This window comes from Engystomops pustulosus, chromosome 2, assembly GCF_040894005.1.
Source record: "Engystomops pustulosus chromosome 2, aEngPut4.maternal, whole genome shotgun sequence".
In the NCBI taxonomy this organism is placed as follows: Eukaryota; Metazoa; Chordata; class Amphibia; order Anura; family Leptodactylidae; genus Engystomops; species Engystomops pustulosus.
In genome coordinates, this window is record NC_092412.1 from 148,848,916 (window position 1) to 148,873,777 (window position 24,862).

General features: G+C 46.7%; 1 protein-coding gene across 1 annotated transcript in view; it reads right to left on the reverse strand.

The window, feature by feature from the left end:
• Window positions 1-9,954, reverse strand: part of LOC140118659 (protein argonaute-4) — a 57,738-nt gene extending 47,784 nt beyond the window's left edge. Inside the window, exon 1 of the mRNA XM_072136836.1 lies at window positions 9,637-9,954. Within this exon, the coding sequence (XP_071992937.1) occupies window positions 9,637-9,718 (82 nt within the window). The 5' untranslated portion in view covers window positions 9,719-9,954. The remainder of the gene's footprint in view (window positions 1-9,636) is intronic.
• Window positions 9,955-24,862: the final 14,908 nt, after the last annotated feature.

Consider the following 24,862-nt stretch of genomic DNA (forward strand, 5'->3'; position numbering starts at 1 on the left):
TCTTCTGCGTAGAAAGAGCTCATCGAGTCCCAGGGAAACCCCCACCCCCGGGTGCCAGACCAAGGCACTTCCTGGTAAAGCTGTTAATATCCAAAGATAGAGACAGTATATTGAGGAGAATGAGGGAAAAAGGGGAAGAGGCCCTCGCGGGTTCTAAGATCATGCGTTTCCCAGATTATGCCAAGGCTACACAAGAAAAAATGAAAAAATTTCAATATATAAAAAAAGAGATTACAGAAAGCCAATCAGATATTCCTTACTGTTCCCCCTCCAAACTCAGAGTTATATATCAAGATAAAGCCATCTTCCTCAATACTTCAGAGATGGTAGCTTAGACACTTATTGATTTGCTCCGTAGATATAGATTTACGATGTAACTAATACTGCCAAATTAAGTTCACGGGTGATGTGCGGAGATGGGGTGGGGAGGATGGAGAAGTGGGGTTGAATGGGTTGAGACCTACAAGGTTTGTGGGCCAAGAAGAGGGGTGGGAGGGAGTTGGGGGGTGAGTTACTCAGTCAATTGTTCCTATTCCTTTTTTTCCTTCCCCCTCTCTTTCCCTGATACATGAGTATTAAAATTATGACATGGAATGTCAGAGGTCTTGGGGACACCATTAAAAGAACAGCTATATTTGACTATTCACAGACATCTACCAGCTATAATTGTTCTCACTGAAACACATCTTACGCCAGAGACCCTATGGAGAGTTAGACGTAATTGGATCGGTATACAATATCACTCGTGTCATACGTCCTCATCAAGAGGAGTGAGTCTGTTGGTTCACCAGAGAATAGATCTAAAAGTACTGAAAACTAAAATAGATGGTCGCTACATTTTCATTGAAGGAATACTGGAGGGTCTGCAATGTATGTTATCCTTGGTATATATCCCCCCACCATATTCCTCTGATGTTATAAATCAATTAGCACTATTTATGGAAAAATGCTCTGACTGTCCAGTTTTATCATGTGGGTCTATAACTGCGTGATGGATGGCAACCTCGATAGAATATCAGCTGACGGTTCTAGGAAAGCGGTAGGAGCCTTCCCGTTGAAAAGGCTAAGTGATGAAGTCGGCCTGATGGATGTTTGGAGAGTGAAATATTTAAACAAGGTTGCTTTTTCATGCTTTGACCTCGCCTTGTGTAATAGTAGTTGTCTGGCTTATATTGTAAAGATGAAGTACGAACCGAACACCACATAGGACCACTATATTATGGTAGTGGATATTAGGTAAAAAAAAAGTAACAACGGGTACCCCAATGCCTTTCCGGGTTAATGAACACTGGTTCGCAATACTGAATATTGATCAGGAGTTGACGGGGGTAACTGAGGAGATTTGGCTTAAGAATAAGAAGGAAATAGATGTCGTATGGGATACACTTAAAGCCTACATTCGTGGATATCTATTCAATAGGATTCAATGGATAAAGAAATTAAATAAATTACAGGAGGAATCATTTAAATCCCAAATACAGATATTCGTAAAAGCGAATTCAGCTCTAATCACTCGGATGAAAATTTTGCGAACTTAAAAGAAGCACATAAGAACTATACACAATTCTTGTTAGATAAAGCACAACATGCAACCTTTTTTGCAGGTTATAAAAAAATTTTCGAAGGGGGGAAGCCTGGTAAGACATTAGCTAAGATTATTCGGAATCAGGAACCAAATCTAGGAATTAGTGCGATCAAAACTAGGAAGGGTAGTATTACTAATGACCCCGGAGAAATACAAGAAGAGTTTGTTAACGCATTCTCAAATATGTATGCATCACAAAAAGGAATTGGGGTAAGAGACATTAAGGAATACTTGGAGGGTATAGACTTTCCACAATTAACAGCACAACAGAGGGAGGGGCTGGATGAACTAATATCGGTGGAAGAAATTGGGGAGGCATTGGACTCAATATCGGGCAATACTACCCCAGGATCAGATGGGTTGCCCTTTGAATTATATCGTAGATGCAGGAGGGTGCTATTGCCCATCCTGGAGGAAGTGTTTACATACTCTTCACAGGCGGGACAATTACCTGCCTCTATGAGGCATGCCATCACCACCCTGATATTAAAAAAAATATAAAAATGCACTGATTATCGAATCATACCGCCCCATCTCTCTGTTGATTACAGATGTTAAATTGTATGCAAAGGTTCTGGCTCGGAAATTGGGAATGGTAGTAGGGGATATCATACACCCAGATCAATCTGGTTTCATACCTGACAGACAGGTTGCTAATAATTTTAGAAGGGTATTCGCCACAATCCAGATGAGCCGGGGGGGATCCCGCTCCATCCTGTCGATAGATGCCGCAAAAGCATTCGACAGGGTGGAGTGGGTCTTCCTCTGGGAAACCTTGAGAAGCTTTGGATTTGGGCAGACAGTTATTGAATATATTAAATTGATGTATACTCAACTTGGCCAGGATAAGATTAAGTAGTGGTTTAACAAACGAATTCGGGATCGCCAGGGGAACAAGACAGGGATGCCCGTTATCCCCGATTTTGTTTGTACTGTTCCTAGAGCTGTTAGCCATTAAATGTAGGAATAACCCAAGCATACACGGTTGGGGATGTAGTAGTCGCCATGATAAACTTCTGCTGTATGCGGATGACATGTTGTTCACAGTGGATCAATCTGAGAGATCTATTCCTGTAATAATGGAAACAATTCAGGAATTTGGAGAACAAGCAGGGCTTGACGTGAACTGGTCCAAGTCTCATCTCTTGCCCCTAGACGATTTTGATACGGATTGTATAGAGGAGTTGGATGTTTTGCCAAGAGGGGAATGTCTTGATTATTTGGGGATAAAAGTAGGGGCAAAACTTAGGACCTATTTAGAGGATAACCTAGTACCGCTAATACAACGCATTAGGAAAAAAAATTTAAATTTGGACAAAATTATCGCTATCTCAGGCAGACAGACTAGAACTCATAAAGATGATATTGTTACCTCAATTACTATATGTTATCACAGCTTCACCAATATGGATCAATAAAAAATCTTTAAGATCATTGAAAGGATGATGAACGACCTCATCTGGGGAAGGAAGAGAGTCAGAATTAAAATCGATGTATTTTATAAACTAAGAGGTAAAGGAGGATGGTCATTACCCAATTTTTTCCTTCATTTCATATCTACAATGTTACAATATTTAATAGGAGGAGGGGATGGGATTATAATCCAAGCTATATCACAAGTACCGTATTTTCCGGACTATAAGGCGCACTTAAAAGCATTGGATTTCCGTGGAAATCCAAAGTGCGCCTTATAGTCCGGTGCGCCCTATGTATGGCGCTGGGCACAGGGCAGCGGACCATACTTACATAGGTCCCCGCTACCGGAGACAGCAGATCTCCAGCGGGACCTGGAGCGGGGACCTATGTAAGCATGATCCGCTGCCCTCCTCCACCTCCCCCTCACCTTCCCCGCTCACCTTCCCCGCGTTCCCCGTCGCGTCCCGTCGCTGCGTCCCGTCGCCGCGTCCCGTCATGTCGGCTCTCCGCCACGCCTCCGCCAAGCCTCCGCCACGCCCCCGGCCCCCGGGCCTTATAGTCCGATGCGCCTTATATATGTAATTATTACATATATAAGGCGCATCGGACTAATGCGCCTTATAGTCCGGTGCACCCTATAGGGCAAAAAATACGGTAGTAGGGATGAACACGAATAATGGGCTAATATTATTAGAGTCAGGACGGTTAGATTCACTAGCAGTTAGGGGGATACCATTATGCAATTGCTTTAGGAAAGTTTGGGACTGGGTAAAAATAAATTTTGATATAACCACTAGCACAAAATTCTCGCCAATATGGCAAAATAAGGAGTTAAAAGAGTTGGAGCATTTTCAGGGTAGAGTTTTCTGGGAATATAAAGGTATTCACCTAATCTCACAAATCTGCACAGAAGGTAGGGTAATGTCTTTTGAGACCTTGAAAGATATGTTTAATATAAATAACCAAAATTTTTATAATTATATTCAGTTGACTCACAGAATAAAGAGCTTAGGAGAGAAGAAGAAGACTCTAGAAGTTAGGTATTATCACGTAATAGATTTTTTGCGCAAAGCTTAATGGCGGGAAGAAATCTAAAATATATAAATATATAGCCACGAATTTAAAAAATTCAGAGTTTCACGTTAGTAGAAGAAAGTGGGAAAGGAAAGTTGGCATATTATCAACAAAACAATGTAAAGTATATTTCAAAAAATGAATATCGTTAGTTAAGAATCAATTCGATTAATTCAATTTAAAATTATATACAGACTATTATTCCCCTGAGGTGGTAAACCGTTTTAGGAAGACACATTTAGGAAAGTGCTTAACCCCTTAATGCTCTGCGCCGTAGCTCTACGGTGCAGAGGTATAAGGGATGTATGAAGAGGGCTCATTGTAATGAATGTACTGCAAAAATGCCATATATTGCAATACAGAAGTATTGCAGTATATGGTAGGAGCGATCTGACCATCTAGGGTTAATGTACCCTAGATGGTCTAAAAAATAGTGAAAGAAAAAAAAAAGTTTAAAAAATAAAAAAAAATGTATAAAATATTAAAAGTTCAAATCACCCCCCTTTCCCTAGAACGGATATAAAACATAATAAACAGTAAAAATCACAGACATATTAGGTATCGCCGCGTCCCAAAATGCCCGATCTATCAAAATATAAAAACGGTTACGGGCGGCGGTGAGGTCCGAGGCGGGAAATGGCGCCCAAATGTCCGAAATGCGACTTTTACACCTTTTTACATAACATAAAAAATGATCAAAATGTCGCACAGACCTCAAAATGGTAGCAATGAAACGTCGCCTCATTTCGCAAAAAATGACCCCTCACACATCTCCGTGCGCCAAAGTATGAGAAAGTTATTACGGTCAGAAGATGGCAAAAAATTTTTTTTCTTTTTTGTACACATTCGTTTAATTTTTGAAAATGTATTAAAACCCAATAAAACCTATATAAATTTGGTATCACCGCGATCGCACCGAACCAAAGAATACGGTAGGCATGTTATTTGGAGCGAAGAGTGAAAGTCGTAAAAACTGAGCCCACAAGAACGTGCAGGGTTTTTTTTCAATTTTTCCACATTTGGAATTTTTTTTCAGCTTCGCAGTACACGGCATGTTAAAATAAAATAACATTACGGGAAAGTAAAATTTGTTACGCACAAAATAAGCCCTCACACAGGTCTGTACACGTAAAAATGAAAAAGTTATGGATTTTTGAAGTTGGAGAGCGAGAAATGAGCCGAAAAACCGTGCGTCCTTAAGGGGTTAAAATGTCAGGATCCAAAAGCGGACTTTCTCCACATGATGTGGAATTGTGTAGGAGTCCTTAAATTTTGGGAGGAAGTACACACAGAGGTCTGTTGAGCAACGAGCTTGAAGGTCCCTATGACACCTGATGTTTTGGTGTTGGGAAACACGAGTGATATTGTTGGTCCTATACATTTAATTAGATGGGTGGGGATGGCATTACAAGTAGCGCGATGTACAATTGCTTATGTTTGGAAGTCCCCGAAAAAGCCTAATATAGTAGAGTGGGAAAATAGGCTAAATAAAATAAAAAAGTTTGAGGAGATCAAATTTGCAGACCTAGGGAAAGGTGAAATCTGGCAGAAAAAATGGTTATGTGGAAAATAGAGCGGAACTTTTTTTTTTTCTCTCTTTTCTTCTCTTGACTGAGGGAGGGTGGGAGTAAGGGGTGGGCGGGTATTGTTTATTAATCTATGATAAGACACTCATTGTATTCAGAGTTGTATATCTATATTGGGAATGTTATATCGAATGTTAATGTTTAAATATTAAGGATAGAATTAATGGCCTATAACTGGAAATATATAGAGTTTAGATTATTGCAGATTACAATATCACTGATATCTGATAACATGTGCAACATCCCCCACCGGGGCCTAGCCTTTTCTCGGGGCCTGGAGTCAGCCGGGGCCCGCAGTACCTGAGTGGCTGGCGGTTGCGGCCTAGGCACGCTAGTGTCACGGTGCTTGGTACGGGGGAACCGGAGGGCTGTCCTACAGCCTGGCAGGTCTCCAGCAGGGTGGTGTTGGCAAGAAATGATTAGGGAGAGGCTGCTATAGCGGATCTCCCTGGGGCAACCCTGTGGTGTCTAGAGTATGAGTCTCTGTGTGGTGGACAGGGTGCCGTGATGGTGACAGCTGTAGTAGCAGGGACCAGACGGAGGCAGAGGTTGAACAAAAATAACTTACAGTTCTTTATTGGGAACCGACAGGAACTTCAGCAACGTGCCTTTAACAGAGTGATGGAGTGCTGAGATGCTTTTGGAGGGAGCCTCAGGAGGTAGATCGCCAGCCTGGATGCAGAGGGCAGGCTGGGAGGTAGCTGTGTCCTAATAGGAAGCTTCAGCTTGTCCTGGAGTGCTTCAGGTATCACCCTTAAAGGTAGGATGATACCCCTTTCCTCACCAACTCTAATCTATTAGCTCCACTCTTCAGAGGCAGGGGCTAGGCTCTTCCTGCTCTTATCTGGTATGCTGGCTGAATAGAGTCTGGACTGGGTTTCCCTAGTCTACTTCTCTTCTCATCTGAGCTAGGCTAAACTAGTCTCTAGCTGTTCTGATCTTGTGCCCTGCAGACCCAGAGGGTCTGACTGGACCTGGTCTCTTCTCCCTCCTGGGAGAGACTGCTCTCTAGAACATTCCTGGCCAGGGGTTTTGTAACTCCTCTGGTCAGGTGGTGGCTGCTCCTCCAATTACATCTCAGCTTACATTGGATAGAATGCAATACAAGTGATTGGACGACAGATCTTGCATCATACAAAACACTTAACTCCTGCCTTGCCAGGCAGGATCTACCACTGCAATGTCCCCTGTGTGATGTGATGACATGCTGTGGGACGTATTCGCAAGCAATTCTTTCTCCATTGCATCGGCGAGGGTGTTGCACATGTATGTTACATAAATTGTACATATATTCTTGACAATGAATGTCTTTGATAGTTCTTGTTTTTATTAATTTTGTATGCATAAAATATCAATAAAAAGATTTACCAAAAAAAAAAACATGAGTTTTCAAACAGTTGAATAGGAGATTTGCCCAACTACATTGTTGTCAACATTGCATTAGCATAGCACAAGCGTTAAGGCAATGTTAAAGCATGCATTAACAAAGCATTAACAAATGCACTGACACATGGGTTTTGTAAACGCAATGTTGACACCAATGTAATTAGGCAAATTTCCTTTTCAGCTGTTTGAAAACGCATGTGTTAAACGTAAAAAAAGCGACGTGCGACAGCAACCTAAGGCCGCGGTCACACGTACCGCTAGGGGTCCGTTCATAACACAACGCTAACGCACAGGGGGCGATCCTCGGCCCGAACGCACATGTGTTTCCAAGGAAACGCATGCGATAAGCCAATTGCATGCATTTCTCTGGAAATGCATGTGCGTTCGGGCCGAGGACCGCCCATGTGCGCCATTATGAACGGACTTCTAGTGGTATGTGTGACCGCGGCCTTAGGGTGATGTGTGGACTAGGCGTTTTTTGGTCCGTTTTTAACAGAGTGAAACCGCATGCTTAAAACAAAAAAACGGATGAAAAACGCTTCTTTGGAGACGCCCCAGTGGGTGTGGCTTTGTCTGCGTTTTCAAATGCAGACAAAGCGCTGCGTGTGTCATCACCCTCAGGGTGCGTTCACACATTCAGTTTTTCCGATGCAGTTTTCAATGCCAAAAGCAAGTGTGGTTCATAATGGCTGAGCGCATACCACCGAGTGGTGCTCCTTTTTTTTACTCAACTTCTGGTTTGGACATCGAAAAAACTGCATCTGAAAAACTGAAAGTTTACGTTTTGCCGGCATTTTCATTGCGTTTGAAATGCATTACAACAGCTGAGGAGAGGTGATTTGCCAAATACACCATGTGTTAACAAAATGCATGTTAACACATGTGTTAATATTGCGTTTACAATGCCTTTTGTAAATGAAAATGTTAACAGTAATGTAATTAGGCAAATCACCTCTCCTCAGCTGTTGTAATGCATTTCAAACGCAATGAAAACGCAGCCCAAAACAAAACATGTGAACGTGCCGTCGGGGTGTGACCACACAGTGTTTTTCAGATGCAGTTTTTGCTCTCAAAACCAGGAATGGAGTAAAAGTAGGAGGAGAAGTAGCACCTATCAATGGGTGCGTCCACAAGCTCCGTTTTTGGAACCAAAAGCAGCTGTATATGATAATGGGTTGAGACAAATTGAAAGGTGCTGCTCCTCCTCCAACTTCCATTCCTGGTTTGGGCATCAAAAACTGCATCTGAAAAACTGAACGTGTGCACCCTCAGTGTGCGTCCTCATGTCAAGTTTTTCAGATGCAGTTTTTGATATCCAAACAAGGAGTGGAGTGAAAACAGAGGAGGGGTAACTCTCAATGATATTTGTCACCCATTATGACCCACCCCTGCTTTTGGCTTCAAAAACTGCATCTGAAAAACTGAACGTGTGGATGCAGTCACGCGGTGCATTCTTGGTCCATTTTTAAATGCACTGAAAAATTCATGCGTTTTTGCATGTTTACTATGAGTTTGGCTGGTTTAAATCCTGCATTAACATTTACACAACTGCTTAAACTTCCACAAATAAAACAGATTCATTGCTGTAAGTGTAAGCAGCTGTGAAAATGTTAACACAGCTGCTTACACTCAGCATAGAAAACCGCTTTCAAAGCACCCAAATACATAGAAACATAAACACACATGCATTACTACTTATCTAACACCAAGGGGGACATTTACTATGGCGTTTCCGCCAGTTTTGTGGCGCTCTCACCACATGTTCTGCTCTCCTACCTATTTATTAGCTGCCGGGGACAGAAAAAATGACTTTTTCCGTCTGCTCCGACTCTTCACCGAAAAGGGGCGTGGCTTTGGCGGAGTGGAAACTCAGACAGAATTAATATGTGTCACAGCCATTTTTGGGCGCTGTAAACTGGCGGAAAGTAGACCAAAAGAAAACTGGTCTAGCAGGGACTGTTGGACACATTTCTGGTGCTTGGGACAGATTTTGGTCCCAGGGACAGAAAATGGGCTCGGGGACAGAAATGTCTCTGCACAGCTCTACAATATTAAATGTGTATCTTCTTTCCGAGAGCAGGTCGGTAACAAAGCCAATGCAGACACCGACACTAAGTAAATGTCCCCCCAAGTGTTTGTTGTTCAAGGGTTGTCCAGTTACAAGTTAACCCTTATCACAAGATAGGGGCTTATTTGCTGATCGGTGAGGGTCTCAGTGTTAGGCCCCTGTTCTCATGAGGATGAATGGAGCAGCAGGTTGCATGTGTGACTAGCCGCTATGCATTTGCTCTTGATCCATGGGGGTCCCACCACAGAGACCACCAAACAGCAAGTTAGTCCCACCTTGTGAATAAGGGCCAACTCGTGAATGGACAACCCCCCTAATGGAACAGACAGGATCAGTTAAAGACAGAAGCCAATTGGCCCAATAAAACATTTTGCTGCGCATTTAGAAAGCAGACAGCACAGGGTTATTTTACACGGTCGTATGCACATGTGGAGTATCAAGCATTAATGACATGCGAGTTTCCTGAATACACCAGGAGTGCAGCCATTTCATAAACTATCACATCACTTATCATCCCTTACCATTTCTTGGGCACTCTGCAGTTCCATTCCTTACAGCAGCCTGGCAAGTAGTATCCAACCCAGACAACGTTTTTCTACCCATTTTACTTAAAACACCACAAAAATAAGAGGAAAAAAAGAACAAACCGCTGCGACCCTGTGAAGGAGTTTATATGAGGTAACAGTGAGGCAGCACACTCCACCCACACTGCTCTGGGCCCGCACCTGGACACACTAGTCAGGTGATCTACACTGGTGTCATCCAAACTACATGAGAAGATAGAAGAATCACAACTCTGCACTAAAAACCTGTCCAGCATACAAAGTACTTGGTTTACACCGTGTAAATGAGTGGTTCGTGACCGCTCACACCTCTATGCTTCGTTATCCTGCCATATATAGAACTGTACCAATAGCGACACCTACAGGTTGTCTGAAGCTATTGCACTCCATACTAGACACAAGCCTAGAGGGAGGAATCCAATGCCCACAATAGGAAAAATCCACCAACTCTGTAATCAAAAGTCTAATTTTCTCATCGAATAACTTTTATGACTATAGATTGTGTAAATTAGTTTATAATTTGAAATAAATATAGAGAATCCATGGGCATTAGCACTATAGGGCTCTGCGGTTAGGAGGCATAATTGGGGGCTGTGAAGACATGGGGTAGGGGGAATGTGAGGGACATTCCTGAGGGCTGTGGATGACTTCTTAGTGGGGGGACATTTCAGGGAGCATTACAGGGGGCCATGGATGACATAAAAAGGGGGCTGTGGGAACTTCTTAGTGGTGGGGGGGTGTCGTTAGTGAGGACTGTTGGGGATTTTTGTGGGGGCTATGGGAGAAATTACAGAGGTCTCTGGAGGCACTACAGGTGGCTCTGGGGGACATACCTGGGGGCTCTGGGGAACTTCTCAGTGGAAGTTGTGGGGACTGTGGGGGACATTTCTGGGCACTGTGGGGGACTTCTTAGTGGGGGGCTGTGGGGACTTGTGTAGGTATTATTAGGACGGAAGAAACCCTATTGGTTAGTCTCTGAACATCCTCTCTCCCCACATTGAGTTCAGCATTGTATGAATGTTCTAGACGGGTCATGTAACACACCGGGGGTCATTTACTAAGGGCCCGATTCGCGTTTTCCCGACGTGTTACCCGAATATTTCCGATTTGCGCCGCTTGTACATGAATTGCCCCGGGTTTTTGGCGCACGCGATCGGATTGTGGCGCATCGGGGCCGGCATGCGCGCGACAGAAATCGGGGGGGCGTGGCCGAACGAAAACCCGACGTATTCGGAAAAACCGCCGCATTTAAATGCCGAAAATGTGTCGCTTGGGGAGCGCTCACCTTCACCTTCTATGGGATGGTGCATTCCGGGGCGTTAAGATTATTTTCGGCGCTGCAGCGCCACCTGGTGGACGGCGGAGGAACTACCATCTTAAATCCCAGCCGGACCCGAATCCTGTGCAGAGAACGCGCCGCTGGATCGCGAATGGGCCGGGTAAGTAAATGTGCCCCACCATGTTCTCCCTAGTAGGAATAGTACAGAGATGTGTATGGAGAGCTCTTAGTTCAGCTAATGCACAAAATTCTTGTGATAATAGCGTGGGTGGGAGTGCATGTAGTGTAGCCTGGTACTGCTGGGACTGTGAGGGGTAATATTCAGAGCAAGGAGATATTCTGGTATTGGTGAGCCCCCACGGCGGTAGAAGGCCAATCCTTTTCCTGTTATGGCCACATCATAGAAGAGTTTTGGACCACCTGTGCGCCTTCAGGTTGTGCTGGCACAAGAAACTTGCGGGTGGCAAGGGACGTTTCAGCCTGCACATCCTTAAAGGAGCACTCCTCAGCCCAGGAGGGGCCTGCTGTCTGGTGCATAGGGGTACTGGGCATCTGTATGTGGCTTAGGGTGCCCTCAAGTGATGACGCCACAGCGGCTCCATGTTGTGGGGCCGGATCTCCAGGGGGAGCCACATCCACCATCTTGATTTTGGAGATGATCTTTGTGGCCGTGGTCCCAGAGAGGGTCTGTGGTGGATGCGATGAGGATTTCTCAGCCATGTCACTGGCGACCAAACTGGATGCCGTCTCAGCGGGAGCTACCGTTGATCCAGGCTGGCTGACATTTGTGGTATAGGCAGTACAGTGTGCCAGCAGATATGTTGGGGTCTTGTGGCGTGAACAGGGGAGCCGCCACTGGGGTCAGGAACCTCCGATCCCCCAAGTAGTGGTTCTTGTGAGGGGCACACTAGGTGGTTTGGGGTACCCATGCTTTTTGGGTCCCATTTGCTGCTGAGTTGGGTCCCATTTGTTGGATAGCAATAAATACAGCTATTATGGGGGTTCATACATCTGATCTTCTCTGTAGCCAAACAACACCTTCCCCTCAGTATACGTCTATTCAATGTGTAATGTGTAAATGTACATGCAATTTGTATAAAAATGGGAAGTATTTGCTAATATGTATCTGCCCAATACCTGTTTTTGGGTCTGTAGCGCCTTGGGCGATATGGCCCATATCTGATGGCACCGCCCTATAGTTGCCTCTCTCTGGAACCATGTCAAAACCCTCATCCGATCCCTATTACGTACTGCAACACCAATAGTCCCAGCTGTTTTTTTGCTAGGAGATAAGCCAGCAAGGGTCTAAAACAAAACCCATTGACTAATTCAATTCATAGCACAGATAACCAGAATACACATAGCAGCAAATGGACTTGCACTATTGAGCCCTGCCTGACCACATGGCTTAAGCAATCATAACCACAGGATGGCTGTGGGATCTGCAGTATGTGTCTTTGTGCAATCCCTCCAACAGAGTTGGTTGTATCTAAGGAGTCAGTCTTGTTTCTAATATGACTACATTTATGAGAAATTATTTTCACACAGGTACATTTTTTTAATAACATCCTTTTGAAGAAATGTTTATATATGGCAGAATGTGAATGCCCAGAAGAGAAACCCCCTTTAAGGCGACCAGGACTGACACCTTCCAGTTGTTTGAAGGAATATGGAACCCTTGGATTGCTTCGCAGGGCTCCCCCAATCTTGAGAGGGCATTGATACTATCACCCTAAAGATTTATCAGTAACTTCATGGCTTATATGAGCCCTCCATCATGGAAAACTTTCTCACTTACTACACTTACACCAATCTTTAGTTGAAGCCCTTTTTCATTCTCTTCCTCCCCCTGTTGGCCCCTTCCCCACCTCTTCCCCCTTACACTTTATTGCTCAAGTGATACAGTACCTGGCTATGTATCTGATGAGACTGTGTTACACTTCCCCCTGCGAGGGGCATTTGTTTCTCCGCTTCTATTGTAAGGCATCTTTATGCTTCTTGATCAATAAAGTTATGTTGAAACACAAACAAAAAAAATGGAAAGTATGTTTATGTGTGCTAGTAAGACTTAGTGACACCTGCATTCGTAAGCACCCGTAAGACTTTATATTATTAATAGTGGAACTAAAAGTACAGCAATCTTTTTTTTTCAGCTATTAATGACAGAGGTTCTTTTAAAATCTATGGAGAACAGAGGTGAAACCTTTAACCCCTTAACGCCGAAGCCACTTTTCACCTTCCTGACACGGCCCATTTTTTCAAATCTGCCCTGTGTCACTATAAATGGTTATAACTTTGAAACGCTTTAACATAGCCAAGTGATTTTAAAACTGTTTTCTCGTGACACATTGTACTTCATGTTAGTTGAAAAATTTTGGTGGTATGTTTTGCATTTATTTATGAGAAAATCAGATATTTGGTGAAAATGTGGAAAAATTCTCGATTTTTGAACTTCAAAATGTTCTACTTTTTCCACATATAGTTATAACAGCAAAAAAACTTAATAACTAACATTCACCGAATGTCTACTTTATGTGGACAAGGTTTTTATGCATACTCTTATTTTTGTAGGATGTTATGGGCCTTTGAACGTTAGGTGCAATTTTTCACATTTTCATAAAAAACGCAAAATCCTGCTATTGAGAGACCTGCTCAGGTTTCAAGTCACTTTTGAGGCCTAAATAAAAGTAAAACCCCATAAATTACATTATAGAGACTACACCCCTCAACGTACGTAAAACAACTTTAATGAGGTTTGTTAACCCTTTAATTGTTTTACAGGGGTTAAAACACAATCGGATACTATTTTGAAAGTAAAAATTTTTTTGGCTAAATTAATGTGTTTTTCAAAAGATGTACAAATTCTCAGTGGATAAAATACCAAAACGCTCCACAAAATTTGATACCCAAGCCCTCCCGAGTCTAACAATACCCCATATGTGGTGGTGATTGCTGTATGGGCACACGCCAGGGCATCGAAGGGAAGCTGCGCGATTGAGAGCAGATTATGCATTGTTGTCAGGCTTGCAGGTGTGGATCCTCTGGACCACTGCAGACGATGACTCAAGCCACTACCTGGGACCGGAGTCTAAGTGGTACCCGGTTTTCACCAGAGCCCGCCGCAAAGCGGGTTAGACAAGCTGCCGCATGGTACTGCAACACCCTCGCCGATGCAATGGCGAGGTAGTGCTTGCGAATACGTCCCACCTGTAGGTAACACCACATTACACTACATGGTCCTTATAGGATCAAGGGGAAATTGCAGTGGTTAATCCTGCCTGGCAAGGCAGATGTTAATCTGTGATGTAATTATGTCAACCAATGTCTGTGTTACATCCTGTCTTTGTGCACTGAGAGGTAATTGGAGGAGCAGCCACCACCTGACAAAAGGGAGGTAATAAAACCCCCTGGCTAGGAATGTTCTGTGTTGTTCTTAGAGAGAAATCTCTCTCAGGAGAGAGACCGGTCCTAGTCAGGCCCTCTGGGTCTGCAGGACGCAAGCAGAGAGTAGTTAGCGGAGCAGCAGCTCAGAGACTCTAGCACACCAGACCAGTGCAGGAAGAGCCTAGCCCCTGCCTGAAGTGGAGCAATAAGACTACAGTTAGTGTAGTGAGGAAAGGGGTATCATCCTACCTTCAAGGGTGATACCTGAAGAGATCCAGGACCGAGCTGAAGTATCCTCTAGGACACAGCTGCCTCCCAGCCTGCCCTATACATCCAGGCTGGTGAAATACATCCTGTGGCTCCCTCCAAATACCTCTCCAGTACTCCACCTGTTAAAGGCACGTTTCTGCAGTTCCTGCCGGTTGCAATAAACGAACTGTAAGTTGTTTTCTTCAACTTCTGCCTCCGTCTGGTCCCTGCTACTACCCCTGCCTTCATCACCGGCACCCTGTCCATCACCCAGAGACTCACACTCGGGACATTACGGGGTTGCCCCAGGGAGATCCGCTATAGCAGCCGCTCCCTCATCTTTTCTTGCCAACACCACCCTGCTGGAGACCTGCCAGGCTGTAGGACAGCCCTCCGGTTCCCCCCGTACCAAGCACCGTGACGATAGCGTGCTTAGGCCGCAACCGCCAGCCACTCCGGTACCGCGGGCCCCGGCTGTCTCCAGGCCGCACCTCAAGGGCTAGGCCCCGGTGGGGGATGTTGCAAGTGGCGTCACGAACAGGATATAGACTTCTGTGCCTTATTACGGCATTAAAGACTTTCCTTTATTAAAAGACTGTGCTGCCTAACCCTGCTGCCATCCGGGTTTAGGTCTAAGGACTTGTACGTTTCTGGAATGAACTGTGTTATACTGCTGCCACGTGCGGTCGAGCGCCGCTCCCGCACTCCAGAGGTTAATCCTGGCAAGAACTGTACCAGCTCTGCTACATCCGGCGCTGCCGCGCCCGAAGATTTTTACCTCAGAAACTGTGGCGCAGCAAATAATTCCAGCCCGCCAAAACCTTCACTGGCGGGAAACCCAGATGACGCATCAAGCTCCACCCACGCGCGAAGGGCGCGAACCCCGCCTCCTGTGGCGCAGGAAAAATTAGAGCCCGCCACAGCTCTTGGCGGGAAGGACTTGGACTCCTCCCACTGGCTCGAGGCGGACTTCCTGCCCTGCCTCAGAGAAGCGCCAGAACTGGAGTGGACTTTGGACAGAGAGGACAACGCCATGTGGGGTCCTCCGCCTTTCCCTCCTGTGGAGCGTCCGGAGTTTTACGAGGTCCTAGAGACTATGGTGGTGGTCTCTGCGCAGCCCGTCCGAAGACCCTCCGCTGGACATCGGCTGCACCGAGGATTGACTCGGGCCTTCGTCACCAGGACATGTTACCAAACGGTGACGCAGTACCAAATCCCACCCGGGCGGTTCCTCGTCCCTATCCCGGCTACCATCCCGGTACCGCGGGTCCACGTGGAGGCGCCACGTGGGGAGGCCCCGACTCCTGCTGAGCCAACGCCTGGGCCTAGTGTTGTCGCTCCACCTGCTCCGAGGCCTACTACTCCTGCTGCGCGGCCTGCTAGCCCCGCTGTGGTGGTTCCTGACCCTCCGGTGGTTCCTGCTCCTGTTCCGGCACCTACCTGTCGCCCAAGGAGATCCGAGCCTGAACCGGAGCCACGAGCCCCAGCACCGAAACCTCCGCAGTCTCAAGGCCGAGGTGAGGCCGCCCGCCTGCGACTCCGAGACGCTGTCTCGGACCAGCGACGCCGAGAAAAGGAGGCCCAGCGGTATATGGCCGGCAGATCCACAGCGGGAGCTTGGGTCGAGAAGAATCGCACCACCGGCATGGTCCGGTTCTTTGACAAGCGGAAGGGCTATGGCTTCGCCACCCAGGACTACACCGGACGGGAAGTATTTATACCCCGCCGGTCTGTCAAGAGGCCTGATCTGCCAGAGAGCCTGCACAACCTGAAGCCGGGAGAGTGTATCGAGTTCTCCCTGCAGGAAGGACCTCGAGGACCCTGGGCGGCTGGTGTGATCCGGACCCCCGACTCCGACGAGGACCGTTACTTCCCGCAGGACGACTGGTATGAGGACGACGAGTGGCCGGAATCTCCGAACACCTCTTCTTCCTCGGCTGCAAGTCCCCGGGCGGTGACCCACGTGAATGCCCCATCCACAGTAATTGTGAGTACGGGTCCCATTGCCATCCATGGGCCGGGCATGATACAGGGCGCCACCCCCACCGGCTCCCCTGCCGGGAGCATTGCCAGGTCCCGCGGCTCTTCTGTGGGAGAAGACATCCCGGCTAGTGAACCTTGTCCGGAGGTTCCATCTAGGCCCGCATCTCCCCTTGCCGGTTACCAATGGGGTGATGACCCGGCCCCGGAAGAACCGGAGCTGGAAGGAGCCGCGGCGCGGCCGCTGGACTCTGTTTATTTCTTCCTGGACCCCTCCGTGGTCCCTGGCTCAGTTGAGCCCCCGGCTGGAACAGCCGACACCCCGGGCGACAGCGCTCCTCCCCCTGAAGGTCCGGAGGATGTTGCTGCACCTGCAGTACCCACTACTGCCACCGGGTGTCCCCAGCCGGCACCTACTCCCGCTGAGGATGCACAGGATTCCCTGCAGGAGCTGGATCCTGTCTTTGCTGAACCCAGCGATACTGACTAATCCCTGAAGGGCTGTCGCCCTCTCCAGGTACTATGTCCACTGTACATATTGTGTATTTATCTCCATATCCCTATAGAGCCAGAAACTGTCCTGAGACTCTTACCCTTATTTATCTCAGTCAAGAGTCAGTCATGTGCTATGATAGCACCCTTCCTCTGCCACAGCAGAGACCCCTACCAAAGGACTCTGTCTCTCTGCACATAGAGGAGACCCTTTGCTTCTTCATTGCACTTTTCCCCACATCAAGGGCTGTACCCAGAAGATGGACTTTGTTACTAGAGACCTTCTGAGAGACTTTTGCCAACCTCCAGGAAAAGTTGCAATGTAATTTATTATCATTTTGCACTTAATGCCTTCCTTTTTAGGTATGGACATTCTGCTTGCACTTTGTATGCCTTTCCTTTGCAGGAAAAGAGACATTTGCTACCGTGCTACTCTGAGTAGCCTATCTATCTGTAACGTTATGTTATAAGATGTGTACCCATTGGGCTGCTAAGCCAATGTGAGTTTACAAAAATGTTTGCACACTGTCATATATGCCAGTAGTCTGCATTAACCCTTTCATAGGCTTTTCAGGTTGTAGTGTGGCTGTGTCGGACCGTCTTTTATGTAAAACACTGACCGCTACCTGATCCCTCAAACTGAGGTTTGCACATGGGGGTAGTCCGTAAACTGCGGGTCTTTAGGGGACCGGGGGTGTTACACAGATAGCACCTGGATGCCACTCATACATGGGTAAGGTTGTCAGTCAGGAGGTACTCGTGTCGCATATGCTCATGCAATGCAGATAGACACCATATAATTGCCGCCAGGGAAGAAGCGTTGATCAAACAAATATACAGGCCTTGGTGCAAGGAGTGGATTACAGGACATGACACCACACCTTTCCTACTGTACAGTTCGGTTTAATGGCGTCAGCGACCAACTGTCATACAGCTACATATATTTTTGTCTTAGTCCGACACCAACCCAGGTGCCTGTCTCCAGGACCATGGGCGGTTTGTCCCTACACCTCACATAGCCTGCACTTTCCAGAAGTGCCCTTAGCCCCCTCTGTGCCCAAACCATCGGTAGTCGAGCCGAGGGCGGCTCTTTCAATTGCCCCCGGGGTATGCAACACCCTCGCCGATGCAATGGCGAGGTAGTGCTTGCGAATACGTCCCACCTGTAGGTAACACCACATTACACTACATGGTCCTTATAGGATCAAGGGGAAATTGCAGTGGTTAATCCTGCCTGGCAAGGCAGATGTTAATCTGTGATGTAATTATGTCAACCAATGTCTGTGTTACATCCTGTCTTTGTGCACTGAGAGGTAATTGGAGGAGCAGCCACCACCTGACAAAAGGGAGGTAATAAAACCCCCTGGCCAGGAATGTTCTGTGTTGTTCTTAGAGAGAAATCTCTCTCAGGAGAGAGACCGGTCCTAGTCAGGCCCTCTGGGTCTGCAGGACGCAAGCAGAGAGTAGTTAGCGGAGCAGCGGCTCAGAGACTCTAGCACACCAGACCAGTGCAGGAAGAGCCTAGCCCCTGCCTGAAGTGGAGCAATAAGACTAGAGTTAGTGTAGTGAGGAAAGGGGTATCATCCTACCTTCAAGGGTGATACCTGAAGAGATCCAGGACCGAGCTGAAGTATCCTCTAGGACACATCTGCCTCCCAGCCTGCCCTATACATCCAGGCTGGTGAAATACATCCTGTGGCTCCCTCCAAATACCTCTCCAGTACTCCACCTGTTAAAGGCACGTTTCTGCAGTTCCTGCCGGTTGCAATAAACGAACTGTAAGTTGTTTTCTTCAACTTCTGCCTCCGTCTGGTCCCTGCTACTACCCCTGCCTTCATCACCGGCACCCTGTCCATCACCCAGAGACTCACACTCGGGACATTACGGGGTTGCCCCACGGAGATCCGCTATAGCAGCCGCTCCCTCATCTTTTCTTGCCAACACCACCCTGCTGGAGACCTGCCAGGCTGTAGGACAGCCCTCCGGTTCCCCCCGTACCAAGCACCGTGACGATAGCGTGCTTAGGCCGCAACCGCCAGCCACTCCGGTACCGCGGGCCCCGGCTGTCTCCAGGCCGCACCTCAAGGGCTAGGCCCCGGTGGGGGATGTTGCAGTACCACCAGGTCGTTCCTCAGGCGTGACTTGTCTGCAGTGGCGGCCAAGGTTGAGGTACAAGAACGGCAATCAATCTCGTGGTCAAAGTCCAGGCACAGGGTCAGGGCAGGCGGCAGCGATGCAACGTCAGAGTTCAATCCGGGGTCAGCAACAGGAGGTCCAAGCAGAGGGGTACGGGAACACAGCACACAGGACAGCAGCACGGAGGAACACTGGTACACAGGAACACGGAGGAGCTCAGGTAACACAGGAACGCAGGAGACACAGGAACGCAGGCTAATCACTTTTTCTCAGGCTTTCTCTCAGGCTGTGAGGCACAAAGATCCGGCCGGGCTTGCAGGAAGAGGAAGGGTTATATAGAATTGGGCAATATGGCCATCGCCAATTAATGGCACACTGGCCCTTTAAATTTGGAGAAGGAGCCGCGCGCGCCCTAGCAGTCCGGGACGCACGCTGACCGCGGAGGGGAGCATGCCGGGAGCTGGGCCAGGTGAGACGCGCTGGCTGCGCGCTGGTGGGAGCAGAGCAGCACGGGTGAGTCCGTCGCGGGTCGCGGGACCACCCGTAACAATTGTCACTTTTTATTGGCTATACAATCTTTATTTTTTGGCAATTTTTGGCTTATTTTTTTGCAACTACCCAAACAAATAAAAAGACAACATAGAGGCCAAAGGACAGCAAAATGCCAAGAATAATGTAAAAGGAAAACAACAGTTTAAATAAGTAAAATAGCTGAATTAAAAAATTTAACTCTATAGCTGCTCAGTGGGCAACATACCCCCCCTCCCCCCCCCCCCCCAGGCCAGACCTGTAATGTCGTCTGTTTAGTTCTCTTTCTCAAGAGGAAAATATCACCAACAATTCCCCCCTTTTGAGCTTTGCTGGCCTGTAACTCCATCCTGAGCGACCTCCTCAAACTCCAGGTACCCACAGGTAGGCTAAGCCCTTACCTGCTGGACTCACATTACTGAGTTTCCATAGTTCATAGGTTTGTAAACAGGCTGGTTCTCCAACAGGCAGCATCATCCTCTGGAGTTCCCTGGACAGTCCTCCAATCTTTTCATGAGCATGGGTAATGGATCCATAGGGGGCGATGTCATCCGGAATGTATATGCAACAAGCCGCTCCCACCATCTTACAGACTCCTCCCTTCTCAGCAAGGATCATGTCCAAAGCCATGCGGTTCTGGGAAGCATCTCCGATATAATTCACAAATCTCTGTTGATTACAATAAAAACATTTAACCCAACTAACATCTTTGCTCATAGCTATCTGGGGAATAAGGGACTCTAGATCTGCCCATATCTGATTGTGGGCCTTGTACTCATCTGGGACCCCCCTTGGTGCTCCCACTGTATCTATATAAACGTTGTCATCTAGGTGCTTCTCTCAGACCTCCAGAATTCTTTGGGATTCTCTACCTTTTCTTATGTGTCTAATCAAACTTATCCCTGGGGATCACGTGGAAGTAATGCACAAACTTTATCACAGTACACTCACCTTCCCAGCCTCTAGGCCTGACCTGATTCTCCTATCCCCACCAATCCAGTACACTTCAGACACTGCTAATACAGGGTTACCTCTACTGTCAATGTTAAAGAAGGTCATTGTCTTGTTGCACTAACAGTAGGTAAAATCTCCTACCCTGGGGGAATCCTGGTCAGCCCTATAGTCACAGTGATAGTCATGGTTGGGGTGTCCCTGAGCATACAGTCAGTCAGGAGAGACCAGCTAGCAAGAAGAATAAGTAAGTTTGCAAAAAGAGAGCGTGCACTGGTCAGCAGGACTTGGAAAGGACCGTCGTAGTGAGGCTCCAGACTCTCTCTCTGGTCTCTCTTTAACACCACGTAGTCTCCAGGCTTCAGGTTATGCAACCTGAGGTCTCTGTCTGGATCTGAAAAGGAATCAGAAACACTTTTGCTGACCTTTTCCAAGGCCTGGCTCAACTGTGTGGCAGGTTCCACCTTGTTTCCTACCATCAGCTATAGGGTCTGTGGGAAGTAGGGGCCTAGTCTGGGTGCACAGCCAAAAAGTACTTCAAAGGGGGACAATCCCATCTTTCTGATGGGGGTGGTCCTGACTGAATAATGGGCAGCAGGAAGGCACTTGCGCCATGGTTTCCCTGTTACTTCCACGGCCTTCCTGGATCCCTAACTTAAGAGTGCCATTTAGTCTTTCAATCCCACCACTAACTCGGGAAGGGCAAGGGATTGTGCAGGGCCTGTTCTACACCCAGGAGGGACAAGGTTTCAGGTCTTTACCTGTCCAGTGAAGTGGGTTCTGCGACCAGACTCTATGGTCTCTGGAAGTCTAAACCTGCAGAAAAATCTCACTCACCAACTTCTTGGCTGCAGCTCTGGCAGTAGCCTTGGTCATGGGAGAAGCTTCTGGCCATCCTGGAAAGAGATCAATGCACACAAGCACATATTCCTACGTGCCACTTTTTGTCTGCAGTTTCTGGAAGGGATACAGCAGCTTGGGTGTCACCTTCTGTGGGGTCTTTACCACCTTACCCGGGTTGTGGCGGGCACAGACTATACAGTCTAGTGACCCATGTAGTAATGCCTGGGGCAAATCACTTGCGGGTTATGAGAACTAGCATGGCCATTTTGGATATATGTATGTGTCCATGGGCTACTTGACTTACTGTCGGGTGCAGGGCTCTGGGCAGGCACACCCTCTCTCCCAGCATCCAGGTCCCATCGACATCCGGGCTCCAGCTTTCCTCCACACTTCCTTCACTTCTGATGACTCTCGGGTCACCAGGGACTGGAACACCCGTGGATCAAACTTTTTTGCTCAGAACTCACCGCTGAGACTTCAGGACAGTCTCTGGGTTCCATCTGTGCAGCTGCCTTTGCCATCCCGTCAGCCACATACTTGGCTTGTGGAGTTATGTGTGCTTTTACTTTTACAATCCTCACCTCTTGTGGAAGTAAGAGAGCATCCATGGGCTCTCTAACCAGCGTGCCATGCTTAAAGGGGGTCCCTGCAGAGGTGAGGAAATCTCTAGCCTTCCATATGGGTTCATAGTCATGTTTAGACCCCAGACCTACACCTAGAGTATAGATGTTTGCCCTTTTACCTTCCACCAGCTGTAGCGCTTCCCTGAGTGCCATCACTTCACCTCCTATGCTGACCTGTGTGGAGGGAGTGGTTCTGCTTGTACTACCTTATGTGCGCCACTGACCACTGTACATCCAGTGTAGAACCATCTGTCTTCTCCTGCAGACCTGGAGCCTTCTATGATAAAAACTCAACATCTGGGTTAATCACCCTTCTCTCCCCCCCTCTCTGAATCCTGGAAGACTGGTGACAGAAAGGCAGGATTCAGAGCTGTGCACCTTTTCAGTGTGACGCTCTGGGAGTGCACACTGGAGTCTATCTGGCCTTTGCTCAGATGCTTGGGCTGTACTTGGGTGAGGAGACTGTGCAAGGTATGTGGGGGTTGCACTGTAACTGAGTGATCTAGGGTCTAGGATCAACTCACTGGCCTTGCTGAGCAGATTGCTGGCTACAGCTACCAACACATAAGGGGCTCCCCTCACGACAGAAGTCAGGTACACTTGTGTTTTTAAGGCTGTCAACCAGCCCCCACTTTTGTAAACACTTACACTGTCTATTCTGTCCTAAGCACAACACAGATTGCTTCAAGGCCAATCATTCACAGACACAGATTCCAATCCCAACCACGCAAAAGTCTGCCCCCATGGTCTGACCCTCTTGTTAACTCTTTAAACTCCAGAAAGCAGGTACCAAAGACATTGCAACACTTTTTATAGTAATTTTTCTCTAATTGTCAGGATCAAATAAGTTTTGATCCACCTCGATATATTGTCAAACAAAGAAACTAGCTACCAGAGAATTTCTCACAAAGGATGCACCACCAAGCCACTGCCTGACTTGACTGACTCTATGCCAAGTCACTGTCTTCCAGACTGACTAAAACATGCTGCTGTCCTTCGCTAGTTCTCACAGTCACACAACACCGCTCAGACTCCCCGAAAAGAGTTAAATGCGCACCTGGCCAGGGCGGGTCTCCGCAATCTGAACTCTGTCACAATCTATGGGAAAAACAAGTCCCAAACAAACAGTATCCCAGACCCTTTGATAATCCGACTATTACAATAGAATATCTCCCACTCTAGCATTGCAGACATCTAAGGTTTACTACTTCCCGTCTCACAGCTTCAGCTAACACCACAGACTGTCTGACCATCCCTCACTGTCCAGTCTCTGTCAGTCACCGTACAAGTGATCCTTTGCCACAATTATAGTCAATTATAGTGAGCATACTTTTATATGTGGACATTTAAGGCAAAGTACATAATATCATACAAGGAGATGACCTTACCCAGTCCTTTTCAGCCAGTGAAACAGAAGTGACAGTCAAGACAGACAATTAAAGTAGACTTACCCCGATAAGCGCTCTTTGTCAGTTCTGGTCACTGGCCGCCTGGACTGCTGCGGAAGTCACCTCGATGTTCAGATGTCCATAATAGTATGCCCAACCTGGGACGTCAATTAATGTTAGAGATTTTTATCTAGGACTCAAAACAGTCCTTACTTCATGTTGTACAGGTGACTTTCAAATTAAATATTTCATATTTCCCGGTACAAGGAGGAGAGAACAAACCCAAGACAAACGTCAGTCTCTTAGTGTATGTAAAGATCTTCTCTCTCGTTTAATCTCTCAAATGCATAATATCACAGACAGAAAAAACAACATTGGGGGGCGTGAAGAAGGAGATAAGAACACTGTAATGCTATTGGCCATAATGAATACACCGGCACATTCTGGGAAAAAGGTTATAGGCCTTGTTCACAAACATGTTTATCTACAGAATGTATGGAGAATGTCTCCAGAAACTTCTTGAAAAACAAAACAAATAAAAAGACAACATAGAGGCCTAAGGACAGCAAAATGCCAAGAATAATGTAAAAGGCAAACAACAGTTTAAATAAGAAAAATAGATGAATTAAAACATTTAACTCTATAGCTGCTGAGTAGGCAACATACCCCCCCCCAGGCCAGACTCGTAATGGCATCTGTTTAGTTCTCTTGCTCAAGATGGCCGCCGTAGAGGAATATATCACCAACACATAGCAACCAATCTCCATGTTGGAATCCGGAAATTACTGCGTGAAAATGACAAAGAAATAATCTGTCATCCATCATGCAATAAATAAATATGAGTGGTCTGAAGCTGAATTGTACCACCGATGCAGCCAACCACTATTGCCCAAAGAAACAAAGTGGCTACAGAAGGATAGTACTGCGCATCAAATACTAAAATCTGCAAAAACTGAAGATTTGAAAAATAGACGGCACTCACCAATCTCTGTTGAAATGCTTTATCTTCTTTATTGTGAAGTCAAAAATGCGTACTCACATGGACATACAAGGGAGGGGGTGAAAGTGGAATGCCCACAAGAAGGCAATGGCTGTTTTGTGCAACACTGTGCTTCTTCCGGCCTCCGTGTCACATTTTTGAGGGTGAGGGTATTTGTTGAAAAATAATATATCACGGGAAGTTTAAAAAAAAATTTTTTTACGTTATTCACCGAGCGGGTTCAATATTGATTTAGATTTACTGTACAGATTAATACGAACACAGTGATATGTACACTTTTTTTTGGGTGTTTTTGTGTTTTATATACTTTATTAGGATTTCATACGTAATA